The sequence below is a fragment of the Topomyia yanbarensis genome, chromosome 2 (genome assembly GCF_030247195.1).
Source record: "Topomyia yanbarensis strain Yona2022 chromosome 2, ASM3024719v1, whole genome shotgun sequence".
Lineage (NCBI taxonomy): Eukaryota > Metazoa > Arthropoda > Insecta > Diptera > Culicidae > Topomyia > Topomyia yanbarensis.
This window is the reverse complement of record NC_080671.1, coordinates 40,126,686-40,146,699: the sequence shown is the minus strand read 5'-3', so window position 1 is coordinate 40,146,699 and position 20,014 is coordinate 40,126,686. Positions and strand designations below refer to the sequence as shown.

Genomic DNA, 20,014 nt, shown 5'->3' with positions numbered 1-20,014 from the left:
GAGATGGTCGGGTTCGGGTTTTTGGACCCGAAACCCGGACCTGACCCGAACCTGACGTGTTCGTGTTCTGTAAATTTAAACTTCTTCGGGTTCCGGGTTTTCAAATTTGATATTCACGGGTTCGGGTCGGGTCCGGGTTCTTAAAATTATAAATTTTGGGATTTGGGTCTTTCAAATTTGGAATTTTCAGGTTCGGATCTTGAACAAATCAAACCCAACTATTTCTTGGTGCTGTTTACCGCTATACACAACCTCCAGTCTCTTTTTGTGGTAATGAACTTTACCTTGTGATACGAATGAATGACACATATAACCGTACTAAATTTTACCAACTTTGAAACGCTAGAATTCGTCATATTTTCTGATGCTCAAATATAATATTTTTTTATTCATGTATAAAATATCTTCTCTTCAGATTCGCAAACTACCCAAATTATTTTATTTTTTGAACGAGCACTCATGAGAGCGCATTCAACAATAAGTGTTTCACATCTAAAATCTCTGCGATTTATTCTTCATGGTTATCATTAATAAACCAAATCAAAGATGATTTGTCGGAAAATATTGAAAAAATATGATACAAATACAAAACTGTCTATTGATCCGCTCCTGATTGGTTGATTTTAAAGGTGGCAAGCATTTGAAACATAACGCGGGTGACGTCGTGTGAACTGTCGAATACGAATTGCCAATTTACACAGCTTAATTCAATACATTTACTAAATTATACAAAAATGCTATTGCAGGACTACTTTTTGATAAAAAATTAGAAGTTTTGGTTAAGTACGGCGGGAAAGGTTGTTTGAAACTGCCTCCATTAAGCTTTTTCCCCATGAGTTAGCCGCCGATCTATCCTACTTTCCGATTAAGATATCGACAATTTTTTAAGCTTCTCAGATCATAATGAATTCGACATTCAATATTAGTGAAATTAAATGTGAATTTTATTCGCCAGTAATTCGTTATGCCATAGACATACATAACTGGACGCGAATGGTGCTACCTCCGGTTCGAGTGATTCGATCATTTTAAGATAAACCTAGGATCCAGCGCAGGTGTCTAAAATTAGAAATCTTCAGGATCTTTGGTTGATTCTCTGTATTAGCAAGTTCGGATCGGGTTGCTCAAATTTTTAATTTTCGGCTTCGGGTTTTCAAATTTCAAAACTTCTCGGGTACAGGTTTTAAAAAATTTTCCTTCTCGGTTTCAGGTTTTTTAATTTTCGGGTTCAGGTCGGTTTCGGGTTTTTTGAATTTTACAATTTCGTGCACGGGTCGGGCTCGGGTTTTTTAATATTCAAGCTCTCGGGTTCGGGTCGAGTTCGGGTTCGAAAAAATTGAAACCCGACCATCTCCACTCTAAAGGTACCTGGGGATACCACCTTAGTATCTGAAACAGAAATACCAACAAAGCATTATTTCCCCTAATATACTAACAGGGACTTACTTAAGTACAGCGCATTCCTACTTTAAATAAGGATTTTGTTGCATTTTTCCAAGCAAAATGGCCGCATTCTAGTCAGGGTACTGCTTGGACATTACAAACTCAATTATCACATGGCTACTATTTAGAGTGCTGAGTATTATTCGCGTGATCTTTGTGATTCCGATTACTTTACTAATTTGAAAACTTCCTATCACGTTTCCGGATCTTTCGTTCTCTATACAGAGGCGATACAATCTATAAAGAGCTAAAACTCAATGATATTTTATTGTTTCTAATGCAATGGGGTACATTGCTATAGGCTTCACCAGTAAGGTTCATTATTCTTTCAGGAGTGAAGAAACCGAGCTGTTTGCTGCATTGTGTTGTGATTGTAATGATTTAAATTTTCTATTTTCCTACCTTTTTCTTTTTCTTTCATCTTGATTTTCATTCTCACCAGAAAAAATTATGAAACGACATGATAAAGAACAATCTTTCCAGTTAAATCGATAATTATCTCCATATAACAGGGGAACGTGCTAATCGAGATGATATATTTCGTTTGCGAATTCCTGGATTGGTTAAAATCGATCTCAAATCAGCTACTGCTGTACTGAAATATCCTGGTCCTGGTTCATTTTCTTTCAGTCTCGGTACTCGACTCTAAGTTACTCTAAGTTACTCTGGTTACTGATGAGACGACTTCGAAGCATATAAATCAAACTTTATCAAAAATTTTATCCTATTTGAAAAGGTTTTAAAATGTCAGAAAATAAAATATTTTCACAGTTCCTTCACATTTTCCATCCCATTTTAAAAGTTTACTTTCAAACGCCTTCATTTTGTTAAACGCAATGCTATATTTGCCTTACAGTTGCACAATTTCGATTTACCTAAAAAAATCTTCGACTTCATTAATGGAATATTTACATATTATACCACGAATTTCCGTACACATTGTAAGAGAGGATTACAAACCTTTATATAAAAACACTATCTGGTTGAACGTAGGCCACTTGAGCTCCTAAGCCCCTCCTGGAGCCGCCATTGGTCGCGAACCGCACCGTTGGTTGTAGTCTACAATTAGCGTGTCCCATTCCTCCCTACAAAGGACGTTTTCATTAACCCCAAGCTCCCGACAACTCTATCCGATAGCCCACTGCTACTGACTCAAATTACACGGTGCTAACTGCCAAGTAAGCACCGAACACAAACCGTCTTATTTGCATGGCACGCATATCTGGTTACGGGTGAATTTGAATTGCACATTCGCGTACCTAGAGCTAATTGAAACTGCATTATCGCCAACGGTGTCTCAGGTGAATTTGAACTGCGATCGTCGATGCGGATTATGGTTAAGGGCGACGCAAATACTCGGAAATAAATTAAATTCACCAGGCTTTCCAATATTTTCTATGATGATCGAGAGAAGCACACTTTCGTAACACTAGTTTACCTGTATATTTACAAAACAGCTCACAGCATACCCTAGCAGTTTCTTACAGCTCTACAAACAATCTAATTTGATTTACGCTGGCGTCTTACTAATTAGCAATATATTATATCTCATATACTTATTTTCTTATCGCTCTGCTTTCGTTTATTTCTGTATAGAAATTTTCCTAAATCATCTGCACTTTTACTGTTTCTTGTATACAAACAATGGTTCAGCTTTTAACTTACCTACATAAATAAGCTATATGTGTATCTGTTTGTTGTGTAGATCACTGCGTACGAAAACTGCGGAGTCGCGTTTGCGGGGGTCAACTTTGACCCGTTCGAGTTCATTCATTCGCTACGCCGTCGACCGCCGAAGTCTGTTACCTGTGTGTGTGTGATGGATGATATTTGCACGGTCTAATTCTCGCTTTTGCTCTGCGTACTTCGCGTACCTATCTATGTACGTACTCGGCGGTGGAGGCTGGTCGTGTGAAGGGCTGAAGGATTTATGGAAATCGATAACTTTCTCAGTTTCATCTGCTGATGCGACCGAGCAGTGCTAGTATCGTCACCAGATTTCCCAACAGCAGCAGCTGCAATGTGCTGGGGATGCTGAATGGACCCCAGCTGCCGTTGTGGAATGCCCCCGGGGGATGCCGTATCGAGGCACCTGTGGAGTGAGAGAGAGAATTAGAAATAATTGAATTAGAATTAATTGTCATGGATTAATTGTTCAGTTCAGGGCACAGCATTCCGCGAACTGGATTCGGATTATTAGTGGGAGTTGAAGAGTGAGAGGCGGTTTGTTTGTTTGACAATACATATTAGCCTTCCCTAACTAGGTCAGTTAATTAATGATTCTCTAACAGACATCTTTCCAGTTAAAGCGTTAATTATTAATATATTTGTAAAGTTTTTTTCCAGGTAACTACTTCTCTAACACACGAATCAGCTTTCCATTGTTCAACATAAACTATATTGAAAATTTTCAATGCGAAATAATCCGTTAATTGTCAACCGTGACAAACCGTTTGCCCAGTGCAGTCATTCCCAGGAATGTCGTTTTCAGGGCGCGATTGTGCTCTGAACACTGCAAACGAGTTGAATGTCATTTTCAAACTGATCTCCTCCACAAGTTGGCGGTTTATAAAAAAAAAGGTCAAAATCAGCACATTCACGTTCACGTATGTATAGTGGACGGTTCCAATTGAATGCCCTACCGATCCGCCGAAAGCTTGATGTGGTGCACTCTCCGGTGTCCTGGAATGTGTCCAGAACTGGTGCACGACCGGTTAGGAAAAATAAAATAAAAATATACACATATAAATATATAGGAAAAACAATTCCCAACCTCAACAGCTTGGCCAGGTCAGATAATCCATTCACGAGAGGGATTTCGTTCGCTTGGGATGCAAGGGATTAAAAATACCAAATGGCATGTTCGGTAAAATTCTATGGGATATAGTACAGTTGGTGGGTGGAAATTACGCGAATAATGGAACAATAAGCACCGGATGACAATCGGGCCAATCGGAAAATGTGCCTTTTTTCTGTCGGCCCCCCAACTATTTGCATTGGTGTTGTGTGATGTGTGGTTTTCGCTTGACTGATGGGTTGACATTTGCCATTGCTGCCATTGACGAACGACTAACCGCAGCTGGTGGCCAACGAGCAGTGTTGTTTGTTTGCCTTTTTTGAGTGGAGCTAGAATTTCGCTGTTGGCGATTACTTATAGCACGAAGAAAAATGATCCAACCCCGAAAAATATTTCTTTAACGGAAGGTCGTATGCATCTTCTCTTGTTGAAAATAGTTCCTCATTACCTTAAAATAATTCCTCCGTAAAAAGACACATTGTTTGAAAAAATCGTTATGGCGATACAGAGAGTGTTAGCATATTAATTCATTTTCTATATAATAATGCCACAATTGAATAATATTTTCTCAAATTTTCAAGACAAAATATTTTAAAAAGATTGGAGCGTGACTTCACAGTTCAAAACCCAAAATTTGCATATTCTTACACAACGGTTTAGTAGAATCACTAGACCCCTAACAATTTTTGGTTTTGTTCAGTTCAGTTCGTTTGGAAAATTCGACAATCAAAAAAAATGTTCGAAGTCCAAAGAAAAGTTTTTTTTTCCAAAGTTGTCCTCCAGAAAATTTTAACTTGATGGAAATTTTGTGCGAGATTACTCCGGTTGATATCGTTTTGGTCGTTTTTACGTTTAAAGGATCAAAAGCAGAACGTTTGCCCGATTATGCCAAACAAAAACTATTGTACGCTTCGACAGTATACTGCCCATAAAAGTATAAGAGTCCCATATTGTAAAACAGCAAGCCGAGAAGGGGAGTGGGCGTAGCGTATTGGTAAATCGATTGCCTTGTACGCAGCGCACCTGGGTTCGAGTCCCGACCCCGCACATAGGGTTAGAAATTTTTCCTAAGAGATTTTTCTAACCCGAAGAGGCGAATGACCTTAAGGTTAAAACCTCTCTATAATTAAAAAAAAGCAAGCCGAGAAAAACGCTGTTAGAAATTTACATTTTTATTGTTTTACTGTTTTATTGTTTTATTGTATTATTGTTTTATTGTTTTATTGTTTTATTGTTTTATTGTTTTATTGTTTTATTGTTTTATTGTTTTATTGTTTTATTGTTTTATTGTTTTATTGTTTTATTGTTTTATTGTTTTATTGTTTTATTGCTTTATTGTTTTATTGTTTTATTGTTTTATTGTTTTATTGTTTTATTGTTTTATTGTTTTATTGTTTTATTGTTTTATTGTTTTATTGTTTTATTGTTTTATTGATTTATTGTTTTATTGTTTTATTGTTTTATTGTTTTATTGTTTTATTGTTTTATTCTTTTATAGTTTTATTATTTTAATGTTTTATTGATTCATTGTTTTATTGCCTTATTGTTTTATTTTTTTATTGTTTTATTGTTTTATTTTTTATTGTTTTATTGGTTTATTGGCTTATTGTTTTATTTGGAGCAGAGGAAAGCCCCCTGGAGCTAAGTTTCATTCAAACCCTTTCTCCAGCTGGCATAAAACCTCCTCATCTTTTGTACCAACAGATTACAAACACTCCAACGATACATAAACGTACATCAACTATGAATCTATCTCGACTTACGCAGACAGGTAAAGCTTCCATAGCATTGGTTTAAGAAGCGTAATTCCGTAAAAGAAACTTCGACACAGATCTTTCATTAGGGTCTAAGTAGCAATGTACTAAAATGGAGAAAAATCAGTTTCAATATTCGGCGATGCTTTCCTAAATGTAGTTTTTATTGTAGGTATAAATTACTTTACGATCATGTTTTTCCGGAAGCATCTTTGGTTAAACCTTATGACAATATAACAAAGAATTTAATTCCTATGTGCTTTTAGTGGGTAGAAACTAAAAAAAAAGGCTTACGCTTAATTTGCATCCCAGTCGTGATTTCGCCCTTCAGCAACCATCATTTGCGGAAGGGCTAAACTGTGTACATAATTTTCAGAAGGGCGCGGTAAATGGACTAAACTGACTCTGTCTTGCTAGGTAGGGCTGGGTAAATGGGCGAGCTTGACAGTATACTTTTTAATAGGGCTCAGCAAATGGGTGCATAGAAACCCAATGTAAATGAAAGGGCGCGTGCATTTTTTCTTCAAATTTCATGAAAATATCGAAATATTTGAATGTTTATGTGCAACAACTATTAAGTAGACATGATCATAGTAGATATTGCTTATCATTTAAATAATAGAACCGCCGTTTAAAGAATAATTTTGTGAATAATAACCGTACGCCCGGTTCTGTCAAAAAATGTAAGTTTAGCCTTTATATTCCATATGAGAAGAAGGGCCTAAGTCGAAATCTCGAAGAAAATGCATGTTTCGCCGTTTTGTTTTCTTTAATTAAAAATCGAACTAAAAACCATTTTAACTAATTTTCACCTCAATCTTGTAGTATTTTTGTCGCATAATGTCATAATAGCAAAAACGCAGTTTGTTTACATTTGCGATTTAAGCCCTAATGAAAGATCTATGTCGTCTTCATTGCCATAAGACAGACATAATCCACGTGAAATGCCTCGTGCATGAATTCTTGTAAATAAGACTATTGACGCGTGCTTCATAGCGGAGCTCACAAGCTCACAACACTCGGTATTTGTGCTGTCACGGTTACCCTGACCTTTGGAAACAAAGATAAAAAGTCATTCGTTTCCGAGCTCTCGAACGAACCAGATCGTTTTCTTGTGCCGTGCATAGAATAAATAATTATATATATATATATATATATATATATATATATATATATATATATATATATATATATATATATATATATATATATATATATATATATATATATATATATATATATATATATATATATATATATATATATATATATATATATATATATATATATATATATATATATATATATATATATATATATATATATATATATATATATATATATATATATATATATATATATATATACAAAAATTGCCAGTGAAGGTCAACCATTGTTAGAGGCAGTCTTTGTTCGCCGGTGCCTAGGCTGGTGAAGTGAATAATGGAATAGCCGGACACACAGCTATATCAGCTAAGTATTTTTTTTTTTCATTTCTCTTTCCCCCGGTCGGTCGCTACTTCTTAGATTCCTTTCCCCTGAATTTAAGTTTCATCTCTCGTTTACACCACGTGTTATCCTCGTGTCTAAATGACCGAGGGCGAAGTAACATTAGATGGGAATGATATTTCCATGGATTTACAGGATAAACCCGAAATTACTCCCTCCCTTGATTCCCCCAGTCCTCCCCGTATTAAAACATACCCTCCCAGTTCAAATGGACCCTGGGTGGTGTATTTCCGGCCCAACACGAAATCGCCTAGATTCTAGAGATCTCACGGGAACTGACTGCTAACTACCCGGTCGTAGCTCAGATAACACGTGTTAGAGCAAATAAGATACGCATATTAGTGAATGACCTCGACCAGGCCAACCAGATTGCTCGAAGCGAGCGTTTTACAGAGAAATTTTAGGCGTATGGCAGTGTATGGCAGTGGAGATCGATGGGGTCGTCGCCAAATCGGGTTTGAAGTGCGAAGACGTGTTGAAGTACGTGGTTGGTTGCTTTAAGGACTCCTCACTTCAACATGTGAAGATTCTGGAATGCAAGCACTTGTATTCAGCAAAAACTGAGAATAATAAGACAACTTATTCATTGTCAGACTCGCTTCGGGTAACTTTCTCCGGGTCTTTCCTCCCCAACTATGTCCTCCTGGATAAGGTTCGTCTATTTGTACCGCGGGTAATCAACTGCAGCATTTGCAAGCAGCTGGGCCACACAGCCACCTATTGTGGCAATAAGAAAAGGTGCGGCAAATGCGAGGGAGAGCATGAGGATGACGCTTGCGGTAGAGAACCTGAAAAGTGTATTTACTGGGGGAGCCTTCCGCATGATCTTAAATCATGCCCCGCGTACAAACAGCGCGGGGATAAAATTAAGCGCTCCCTTAAGGAACGCTCGAAGCGCTCTTATGCAGAAATTCTTAAGAATGCTTCGCCATCTGTCCCTTCCGAAAATTCCTTTGCTCTTTTGGCTGGCGTTGAGCAAGAATCTAACGACCCACAAGAGGGAACATCTTTTGTTAACCCAGGGGAATCTAGGAAGAGGAGAAATCTAGCCTTCCCTAAATTGCCTCGTAAGGGTGCCAAGGTGTCGTCTCTTCAGAGTGCGCCAACTACAATCAATAAATCCAACAGAAGTGCTGCACTAAAGCCGATGCAAGTTGCTCCGGGACTTGGAAGTTTTAATTCTAACAAGGAATACCCACCACTTCCAGGGACACCAGAAATCCCAAGTGTCCCCTTTATTCAAACAGACACTCAGTCCAGTAAAGGATTAATGAAATTTTCTGACACCGTGAACTTATTTTTCACAGCTTTCAATGTTACTGATCCTCTTAGAAGCCTTCTGATACGTTTTCTCCCTATAGTGCAAACATTTTTGAAGCAGTTGACTACTAAATGGCCCCTCCTTGCAGCGATCGTATCCTTCGATGGCAAAGTCATCGAACGAGGTCACCGATTCGATCACTGTTCTACAGTGGAAGAGCAGAACTATCCTCCCGAAAATCGATTCCTTTATTTTTTTGCTAAATAGAATGTGTTGCTTTCGCTTTATGTGAAACTTGGTTAACTTCAGATATAAATCTCAACTTCCACGACTTTAATATAATTCGTCTGGATCGAGAATACCCCTATGGAGGAGTGCTTTTGGGGATTAAAAAGTGCTATTCTTTCAATCGAATTAACCTCCCTTCGACCCCAGGCATTGAAATTGTCGCTTGTCAAGTTCTAATCAAAGGCAAAGATCTTTGCATTGCTTCCATCTACATTCCGAACGCTTTGTGATATCACGGAATCCTTACCGGCACCGCGGCTAGTTCTGGGAGACTTTAACTCGCACGGTACGGTATGGGGTTGTCTTCACGATGATAATAGATCAACATTAATCCAAGATCTTTGCGACAATTTCAACATGGCCATCTTAAACACGGGAGAAATGACGCGGATTCCAACACCACCAGCACGCGCGAGTGGAAGGTGATCCCTGATCCCCACGGTAGCGATCATTTGCCTATCGTAGTTTCAATTGCTAATGGTTCAAGAGCATCGGAAACAATCAATGTCTCGTATGACCTCACACGGAACATTGATTGGAAGAGTTACGCGACCGCGATATCCGTGAAAATCGAATCCACTCAAGAACTACAGGTTTTTGGCTGGCTTGATTCTCGACAGTGCGAATCAAGCTCAGACTAAACCAGTACCCAGCGCGAATACCCATGGACGGTCTCCCACCCTGTGGTGGGATAAAGAGTGCTCAGAGCTGTACGCGGAAAAGTCCACTGCATATAAGGCCTTCCGGGAAGACGGATTACCCGCTAGCTATCAACAGTACGCGTCGCTAGAAAGGCGAATGAAGAGTTTAATGAAAGCCAAAAAACGCAGTTATTGGCGCCGGTTCGTCGACGGGTTAACGAGAGAAACAGCGATGAGCACTCTTTGGGGTACGGCCCAACGTATGCGTAACCGAAATAGTACCAACGGAAACGTAGAATATTCAAGTCGCTGGATATTCGCTTTCGCCAAGAAGATCTGTACGAACTCTGTCCCGGTACAGAAAATATACCGCGCCGCGTCTTCTCACGATACCGCGAACGAAACACCGTTTTCGGTGGTGGAACAATAACGCCCCAAGGTTAGACAGAATCAAATTCAACTTGCTGAAGAATCTGCCTGACACTGCAAAAAGGCGCTTGTTGAATTTATTTAACAAGTTTCTTGAGGGTAACATTGTCCCTCATGAATGGAGGCAAGTGAAGATCATCGCCATCCGAAAACCAGCCTCCGACCACAACTCGTATCGGCCGTTTGCAATGCTGTCCTGTATTCGGAAGTTGTTCGAGAAAATGATCTTGTATCGCCTCGACAATTGGGTTGAAGCAAATGGCTTACTGTCAGATACACAATTTGGCTTCCGCAAAGGCAAAGGGACGAACGATTGCCTTGCGTTGCTTTCTACAGAAATCCAAATGGCCTATGCTAACAAAGAGCAGATGGCATCAGTCTTCTTGGATATTAAGGGGGCTTTTGACTCAGTTTCTATCAACATTCTGTCAGAGAAGCTGCACCAGCATGGTCTTTCGCAAATTTTAAATAACTTTTTGCTAAACCTGTTGTCTGAAAAGCACATGCACTTTTCGCATGGCGATTTGACAACATCGCGATTTAGCTACATGGATCTTCCCCAGGGCTCATGTCTAAGTTCCCTGCTCTACAATTTCTACGTGAATGACATTGACGATTGTCTTGCCAATTCATGCACGCTAAGGCAACTTGCAGACGACGGCGTGGTCTCTGTCACTGGGCCCAAAGCTGCCGACTTGCAAGGACCATTACAAAATACCTTGGACAATTTGTCTGCTTGGGCGCTTCAGCTGGGTATCGAGTTCTCCACGGAGTTGGTTGTTTTTTCTCGGGGTCTGGTTCGACTCTAAAGGTACCTGGGGATGTCACATTAGATATCTGAAACAGAAATGCCAACAAAGGATCAATAACTGGAACATGGTGGGGTGCCCACCCAGGAGACCTGATCAGGTTATACCAAACAACGATATTGTCGGTGATGGAGTACGGGTGTTTCTGTTTCCGCACCGCTGCGAACATACACTTCATCAAACTGGAAAGAATCCAGTATCGTTGCTTGCGCATTGCCTTGGGTTGCATGCACTTGACCCATACGATGAGTCTAGAAGTGCTGGCGGGTGTTCTCCCGCTAAAAATAGATTTTGGGAACTCTCATATCGATTGCTCATCCGATGCGACATTTTGAACCCGTTGGTGATTGAAAACTTCGAGAGGCTCGTCAAGCTTAATTCTCAAACCCGATTTATGGCCTTGTGCTTCGATTACATGGCACAGAGCATTAATCCTTCTTCATATACTCCCAACCGTGTTCGTTTCCTAGATACTTCTGATTCTACTGTATTCTTCGACACATCCATGAAGGAAGAGATTCGTGGAATCCCGGACCATATACGCCCGCAAGTGAACCCTAATATATTTTATAATAAATTCCGAGAAGTCGACTGTGACAAAATGTTCTTCACTGACGGATCAAATCTCGATGGGTCCGCTGGCCTCCGTATCTTCAACAATACTATCACCGCTTCATTCAAGCTCAATGATCCCGCTTCAGTTTACGTCGCAGAGTTAGCTGCAATTCAGTACACCCTTGGGATCATCGACACTCTGCCCACAGATCACTACTTCATCATTTCGGACAGCCTCAGCTCTATCGAGGCTCTTCGTGCGATGAAGCCCAAAAAGCAATTCCCATATTTCCTGGGGAAGATATGGGAGCCCTTGTGTACGTTATCTGAAAAATCTTATCAGATTACCTTTGTTTGGGTCCCCTCTCATTGCTCTATCCCGGGCAATGAAAAGGCCGACTCATTAGCAAAGGTGGGCGCATTAAATGGTGACATATACGAAAGACCAATCTGCTTCAACGAATTTTTTAGTATTTGTCGTCAGAGGACACTCAACAGTTGGCAAACCTCGTGGAGCAATGGTGGACTTGGACGATGGCTACATTCCATTATCCCAAAGGTATCAACGAAGCCTTGGTTCAGGGGGATGGATGTGGGTCGGGATTTTATTCGTGTAATGTCCCGACTTATGTCCAACCACTACACCTTGGATGCGCATTTGCAGCGTATTGGACTTGCGGAGAGTAGTCGGTGCGCTTGTGACGAGGGCTATCACGACATCGAGCACGTTGTCTGGGTATGCACCGGGTATTTGGACGCCAGGTCTCAGTTAAAGGACTCCCTTCGGGCCTGAGGTAGACCACCCAATGTCCCAGTTCGAGATATGCTGGCAAATTGAGATCTTCCCTATATGTCCCTTATTTATACTTTCATAAAAACGATAAACGTCCCAATTTAGCCCCTCTCTTTTATTTCTCGTTTTTAGAAATTTCCTCTTGCCTTGTGGAACCGATCAGTTCAAGAGTACCAATATGTAAACGCCGTCGCCCTTACCACTACGCCTGAATGGAAGGAAACTGAAGCGAGAGCGACTCGAGGTCCGATGACTTTTGAAGGATTCCCCGCGGGTCCGAAGAATACTATCCGTCAATCCGGTACTCGACGACTTACTAGACGGAGGCGCTAATTTGTTTCGCTGATCTCCCGTTTGCCTGAAAGTTGCAAGTTTTGCTCTTCTTTCCCTGTCACAATATACGCCTTCTCTCGCCTGTCTTTGATACAACTGCTGCTACACTGATGTGACATGATGACTGATCAAATTTGTATTCTGTGTACCTAGTTTTAAGATAGCTGTAATTTTTACTCTTTATTGAAACTTATGTCCTCCATCTTGTAAATAGAATTGTATCCCTAGTTTTAAGATATCTGTGAAATTTCTCATAAATATTTTTCCCCCCTTTAGTATACCAAACAAAATTGTTAGTTTTAAGATAACTGTAAAATATTTCGTAAAATACTATTACTCCCCTTTTGTATATCAAACTGAATCCCCTGTTTTAAAATTTTTGATGAAAAAAATCTTTTGCCCCTCTCTTGTATATAGAATCTTTTTTCTAGTCTTAAGATAGCTGTAAATTTTTTCCTCTTTTATAAAAAATATATATTTCAACATTGTAACCTTCTAGTTTTAAGATATCCAAAATGTAAAAACAGGAGAATTTGGCACCGCCAAGCTAACGCATTTGCGCCTATCAAATAAACTAAATGAATAAAAGACATAAAGTGCACCCAAAATCTGACGGGAATGTATTTATTACTTTTGGGCAAGACTCTATTGTCTTTTTGATAACAGACCACGCAATTGAAAATTGCGGTATTGATCACATATTACCGCAAAGGTAATATGTGTTTAATACCGTAATAAGCGATTGAATGACGAAGTTCGGTAGCTATACATGTATGTGCATAACACAACCAAACACTTTTTCAGTATGTGTCAACCTCGGCTCTATTTCTATGTAGGATAATTCGGTCGATTTCTATGATAGTATTAGTATCGAGTCAAACCAACCAGAATTCAGACTGGAATCCGCCACAAATGTTGGTAGAAAAAATCACGAGTCAAGTTCACGATACAAAAAATATATTTCCACTAATATTATTCAGACGTTACTAAATGAAAATTGAGCATAATTACATAACGCATTATTTTTGTTCGTTGTCCTTGTAACGTAAAAACGTGATTATTGCAGAATTCGCTGTTCAAATATTTCAAGTCGGATCACTACAGGTGCTATTATAGAGTAGAGAAAGTGTTCAGATTCTAGGCGGACTAAGCTGGAGGATTGAAAACAATTTAACATTGTTCCAGAACTTGCAATATTTTATCAAGGAAATATTATTTATTGTACCATAGGCCCCCACTAAGTTTATGACAACGCTACTAGTACTAGTACGCTAATAGTACTACCTACTATTCTATTTAATGGCAATTTGTGAATAATTAATGCTCCGAAAAAAGAATTATCCACAGTGTTCTATGTCAGTGTCGGCGGAATACTTCACTCCATCAAAATTCGCATGAAAATATACAATAGACATACGTAGGGAAACAGAGGCAACACATAATGTAGCTCAGTTGTTGTTAACAACCTTGTTGGCCGTTTGTTCCGGTGGAAACCCGGAATGCTGATGTGGGATTTGCAGCTCATAAATTACTTAAAATTACTAATTAATTGCCCATAGCGGTCTGCTTGCAGTGTGTTCATAGGATTTTGCTGATATTCTCTAATGTTCCTGTGTTTGTGCCATCATTGTTACGGTGATCGCGTAGAGGACATATGCGCTTGTGTCGTAATTGGCGTCCAGCGGATAGATACCGAAACCGCTGGGGTTCTAAATCGAAGCAATTAATCGTATCTGTTTATTCCTATTTATTTCAATTAAATTCCCATCCATCACGAGACCTTCCCGGTATCTTGAATTCTGTCTGTTGGATGATTGATTAAGTGCAAAGTTTTCAACTGATTCATCAATGTTCGGAGTTACTATACTGCCACAATCAATAACAGTTGCTTTTGCATTGATTGATTCGAAAGGAATATTGATGACGATGCTCCTGTAGACAAGCTATTTGACAAAAGATAAGTTTTTGTGATCGATTCCAGTCCCTATTATGTACTCTTGAAAGCACAAATATAATCTGTGAAAACTAAAATTAGTTTATTAATCGAAAATTTGAAGCTCCTTCAAAAAGTCTTTGCAATTAATGGTACGGTCAAAATTTAGCAATAGATAGATCAGTAGAAATTTTAAAATGAAAACAGATCTTTACTTGAAATATTAGAATTTAGTTTAACCTAGTTGCTTCGAAGAAAACTTATCGACCAACGCTGTGTTTGTTTTCAAGCCAAGCAACGTCAAAATATCAATAATAATAGGTTTTACCACAAATAATCAAGCATGGAAAGTTTGAAAACTGTCGTTAAACTAACCTATATAATTCTTTATATAGGTACACCAGCCTGAACAGAACGTGGGGCACACAGCTCTCCAAACCTGTCTGAGCATTCAGTCGAAAACAAACGATCAACGAAGAATGAGTACAATTCGCTACATTGTGATATTCGTCACATGCTTGCACTGCTTCCAAGGTGTCGTCGGTCAAGGTAAAATTTCTCATACATATGCAAATTAATTTAAAAAACTGCCTAACTATTCCACACAGCGCAACGAGTTGCCAACAAAAGTAAGAGCTATAATAGCATCCTTTCCGTCACTGACTAACTCACTTCCCTCCTGCTTCAGAATGTGCCGAATTTATCCAGCAGAACACGCAGAAATCCTATGGAGGTCCTCTGCTGATAAATCCACAGGTACAAGAGCTTTCCACCACGAACTGTTCCACGTCCGTCGATCTGATCGTGAATGGCGAAGAAGCAAGTGTCGGTGAATTCCCTCATCAGGCACTGCTCGGTTATCTCAAAGATGATTCCACCACCGGAGAGGTGGTGTTTCGCTGCGGAGGATCCTTAATCAGTCCCCGATTTGTGCTAACCGCAGCGCATTGTGGAAGACCTTCCGTTGTACGACTGGGGGCACATGTCATGGACGAGATTGGAAATGAGGTGGATTTCGACGTGGATGATTATGTCAAGCACCCGAATTATAGTGTATCCAGATCGTATCATGATATTGCACTGGTTAAGGTAACTGTGGCGGTGATGTTTTCACATCTGATTCGGCCGGCGTGCCTTTGGACAAGCGAACCGCTGAATGTGACGTCGGTGGTGGCAACCGGTTTCGGATTAACGGAGTTTGGTGAGCCGAACATTGATGAGTAAGCTGTTAAGTTGTTATTCATTTTTCTATTTGTTTCAGCTGGCAATGCTTCGAAGGTACTGATGAAGGTTCGGCTAGACTTGATGGCCAATTCGATATGTGAGCAAAAATTCTCTTTACATAGAAAGTTTGGCGAAGGCATTCGTGGCGAACAGCTTTGCGTGGGTAGTAAAAAAGGTGGGAAGGATACCTGCCAGGGTGACTCTGGGGGACCGATTCAGGTGGTAACTGATGTGAAAACCTGTGCCTATTATATCGTGGGAATTACATCGCTGGGAGGTTCCTGTGGTGCTGGAAGGTCGGAGGCTGTTTATACACAGGTTGCTAGTTACGTCGGTTGGATCGAGCAGAAGGTGTGGCCGGAGGAGTATAGGGAAATCGGATCCACGGCTGGATCGAAGGGATCGAACCATCGAATTGTCTTTCCGAATGATTAGTCATTTGTGGTGGGCATACTGAAGGATGCGGGTTCCCCGCACTATGAGAAAGCTTTGCAAAATAAATCGATCTACATATTTGTACAAGTGAACCCTTTCATGCCCTACTTTTTTCTAGTGCATGTAAGGATTCAAAACTATTTTTCCTTGGAAACGGTGGGGTCAAGAAACACGAAAATTCTTTTTGCCTTTCTCATATAGAAAGATTATGCAATCACTCTGAAAATCGTCAACTTAATCCAGGCCGGAGGCCGTGTGTCATATACCATTCGAATCAGTTCGTCGCGATAGGAAAATGTCTGTGTGTGCATGTGTGTTTTTGTGTATGTGGAAAAGATGTCACCTCTGCTTCGCAGAGATGGCGGGACCGATTTGCACAAGTCCAGTTAGTCTCAAACGAAAGGTACAACCTTCCCATCGGCTGCTATTGAATTTTTTATTGATTGGACTTCTAGTTCCGGAGTTACGGGTTGAAGAGTGCGGCCACACAGCAAATTCCCATATAAACTGAACTGAAAAATGCTCCAAGGGGGGGGGGGGGGTCAGTAAAGCAAAATTTCAAAATCGAATTTGTATGTTTGATGCCAAATGTCTTTAAAATGTTGGAACCGTTGAGATATGATATAATTTCTAAAGAAAAAATTGACGAAGATGGACTTTTTTGGACTTTACCACATTTTTGCATTTCTCATGTAGAAAGGTTATACAATCACTCTGAAAATCGTCAACCTAATCCGTCGTATGCCATTCGACTCAGTTAGTCGACATCGGAAAAAGTCAGTATGTGTGTGTGTGTGGGATATTTTTTTATAGATGGGTGAACCTTCAAAAGAGACCACTACCGAATTGGCCGTGGTACTGTCAGATTCTTACTACAGCTCTTTCTCCAGCAAATCTACCGACTAAACCTCAAATTCCTGTATCACTGTATCCTTTTCCTCACGGCACCACCATTGGGTATTACTTCGGGGGGAGGGGGGGGGGTTTGTGCTCTTGCATCTCTTCTTTCGTAGAGCCTCTTGGCTCCTCGGCTGCGCCTGTTCGCTGTGTGGGTGTTTTTTTGTTTTTATGTTTTTCATTCATATGTTTCGTTTATTTTCTTTTCCTATTTGTTTATGCTTTCTTTATTATTTTTCTTATTTTGTTATCATCAATTCTTTTTATTTTTTCTACTCGCGTACAGTTTGCCACGTCACCGTCCCATCGCCAACGTCGGGACCCGCCGTGATACCGAAAACGTAACTCGCATCTCTACACCGCCGAATCCGTCGGGACGCGAATCGATTGGAAGGAGCCACACCTGGCTCGCTTACCTCCACGGCTACACTCGCAGGGTGAATAACCGAATTGAACCACTCATATCTTGCTAGTTGGTGTTCGCCACTTTCTCTGAAGTTCTTTTTTTTTGCTTTATGCACGGGCATTCTTTGGCATTGGGCTTCAGAGTATTGGTGGGTACAGCTGCGGAATTACTAATTATCATTCTTTTCGCTTATAAATACCGACGCAAACGGTTCGTTTTGTTCCAAGCTCAGCATGAAAATGGCTGCGAACTTCATCCACTGAAAACTGAAAACTGTCAGCCCTAAAGTTCCAGTTGCTGAGAATTCATTAACTACTTCCTCGGGTATTATTTCTGAAAAGCGTAATACGGAAAAAACTTTGACAAAAATCTGAGGAAGAGATTGAAACGCCAAAAGACTGGCCTTGTCGATACTTCCTCAAACAATAAAGCCCATGTGCTTTTGAAACAATGGCGCATTCAGGTTCGGTTGCTGAATAATATGTTCTCGCTGGATCTGAAAGATGCGTTGTTGTGAGATTTTAAAAATCTCCTCTTCTCGTTTCCGCCTAGCTTCAAATGCTTCGCTCTAAGGTATGGTATAGTCAGGTTTTCTCCGGAAAATGACGAAAGCTGTACCTGGCTCAAGCAGAAGCTAGAGATGATAAACGAGAAGGCAGGAGAAAACAGGTTCGTTGTTGAACCTTATAGACTGCATCAAAACAAGATCAGCGTGAATGTGTCTTGGGATGACAAGGAACATATGAAGGAAATCGATGTATTGAGAAGGCTAACTTTCCATGATCCGATGATCCAGCCTGTTCGATCAAAGATTCTAAAAACCAGCTCGTCTGCTGTAGGAAGTCGTTTGAATTTCTGTAGCATTGACGATGGATCTTTGGGTCTTCTTGAGAAACAGGGTTTTCGGATGAACTATGGATTTCATAAGATAATCGTGAGAGTGGTTCGACGTAAATTACTAACTGTTGAATAAAATCACTAAATCCCTAAAGGAGTTGGTAGTTTTATTTCTGCCATTTGGTACGAAAAGGCTGTTCAGCATCCCTTCGGGGGTGCAGAATGGCTTTTCCTAACTGCTCAAATAAAGCTTCTAAATTCCTGTTTTGATTCTAATGTTTCGGATATAATAGATGTGTAGCTCTTTCAATCAATGGATACTCTTAAATTGTAGCGAGGTCAAGTACAACAATAACTTGAACGCGCTTGGGTGCGCTGGTAGTACTAGCATTCCTGTCGTTTCTCCCGTATTCAAGATGGCCATAGTAAAATTCTTGTAAATGTTATGCAGTAAGTAAGATCGGTTATCATCGTGAAAATATCCCCATGACATATATATCATGGGAGTTGAAGTGTTCTAGAACCAACTGAGATGCGGGTAGGGCTTCGGAGGGATGTACATGGAAGCAATGCAAAGGTCTTTGCCTTTGACTCAGGTTTGACAAATGTTTTGTTCGGCCCTTGCGAATATCGTGACAATTGTGGAAGTTTAGATCTACGTCGGAAGTTAACCAAGTTTTACACAATAGAAATGCAGTACATTTCACATTGTTTAAAAAATATTTCAAAGAATCATTGATACTTAGCAGCGATAAAATCCGTGTATTTGCTCAATGAATTAGCCATCGAAGGATACGATCACTCAAGGAGGGCCATTTAGTAGAAAACTGCTTCAAATGTTCTCACTGTTAATAGCTTTTAATATCCAGTCCACGATTTCAAAAAATTTCGTCTGTTCAGTAGGTTGAATCTTTGGCTGAAATATTGGGGCACTGGGGTTTTTGGTATCCCATGTGGAAATTATTTGCCAATTTCAAAGATTTCCGAGACTAGAAGCAACTGACTTCGGTTTGATAACAGCACTTCCTCGAGTTATAATATTTATAAACCCATCAAGGGACACCCTCTGACGTTTACGAGGAAGCTTTGGAGAGGAAATAATTTTTCTCTGTCAAAAATTTATAGGCACATTAGAAGATGTTCCCTCAATAGGATGGTCAGTCTCGTGCTCTTTGGTGCACAAGGGAACATAGATATAAGTCGTGGCCGGTGGTGTAGCTCTTTTCAGCATTCCTTCTCGGAACCTTCCTTAAAACGAATGCTTCAATTTTTCCTGTGTAATTTGTACGCGGGTATGTCGAGAGATCATGCGGAGTCACCCCTCAGCAAAAATACTTCAAAATCCCTATTGCAAGGATCATTTTCATGATTCTCTCCGTATTATCCACACTGGGCCTTGTTTCTCATTGTAGAAATTGTGGTAGCTGTATGGCTCTATTGTTTGCAATGATGGCAATTCATGCCGGGGCTCAAAAAGATGTTCATGATGTTCAGACGAACCCAGCTCAAAAGAACAATGTTTGGAAGAGCAGATCCGGCGAAAGGCCCGGAGCGAGGCTGATGGAAATAAGTTACTTTCTTATACACCTCGAATTTTGTTGAAGGCAATTGCTTGCAATCTAGAATTTCCGCTGACTAAAGCAAACGATTCTTGAAGAACCAACCGTATA

General features: G+C 40.0%; 2 protein-coding genes across 3 annotated transcripts in view; one reads left to right on the top strand and one right to left on the bottom strand.

Moving 5' to 3' along the window:
• Window positions 1-2,862: 2,862 nt before the first annotated feature.
• Window positions 2,863-20,014, bottom strand: part of LOC131683213 (lachesin) — a 575,289-nt gene continuing 558,137 nt past the window's right edge. For both annotated transcript variants that reach the window (XM_058965050.1, XM_058965049.1), the window contains exon 12: window positions 2,863-3,535. In XM_058965050.1, coding sequence (XP_058821033.1) covers window positions 3,399-3,535 — 137 coding nt within the window. In that variant the 3' untranslated portion in view covers window positions 2,863-3,398. The remainder of the gene's footprint in view (window positions 3,536-20,014) is intronic.
• LOC131683214 (serine protease snake-like) lies at window positions 14,984-16,296 on the top strand. The gene is made up of 4 exons (XM_058965051.1): window positions 14,984-15,094; window positions 15,154-15,174; window positions 15,234-15,746; window positions 15,807-16,296. The coding sequence occupies exons 1-4, from the start codon at window positions 15,025-15,027 to the stop codon at window positions 16,202-16,204; spliced, it is 1,002 nt and encodes a 333-aa protein (XP_058821034.1). The 5' UTR covers window positions 14,984-15,024; the 3' UTR covers window positions 16,205-16,296.

Bases quoted from the DNA above. Each gene is read 5' to 3' on its own strand.
- LOC131683214 (XM_058965051.1), top strand. From the start codon at position 15,025: ATGAGTACAATTCGCTACATTGTGATATTCGTCACATGCTTGCACTGC. The intron at 15,095-15,153 runs GTAAAATTTCTC...TATTCCACACAG, and splicing joins CCAAGGTGTCGTCGGTCAAG to CGCAACGAGTTGCCAACAAA. The intron at 15,747-15,806 runs GTGAGCCGAACA...TATTTGTTTCAG, and splicing joins TTTCGGATTAACGGAGTTTG to CTGGCAATGCTTCGAAGGTA.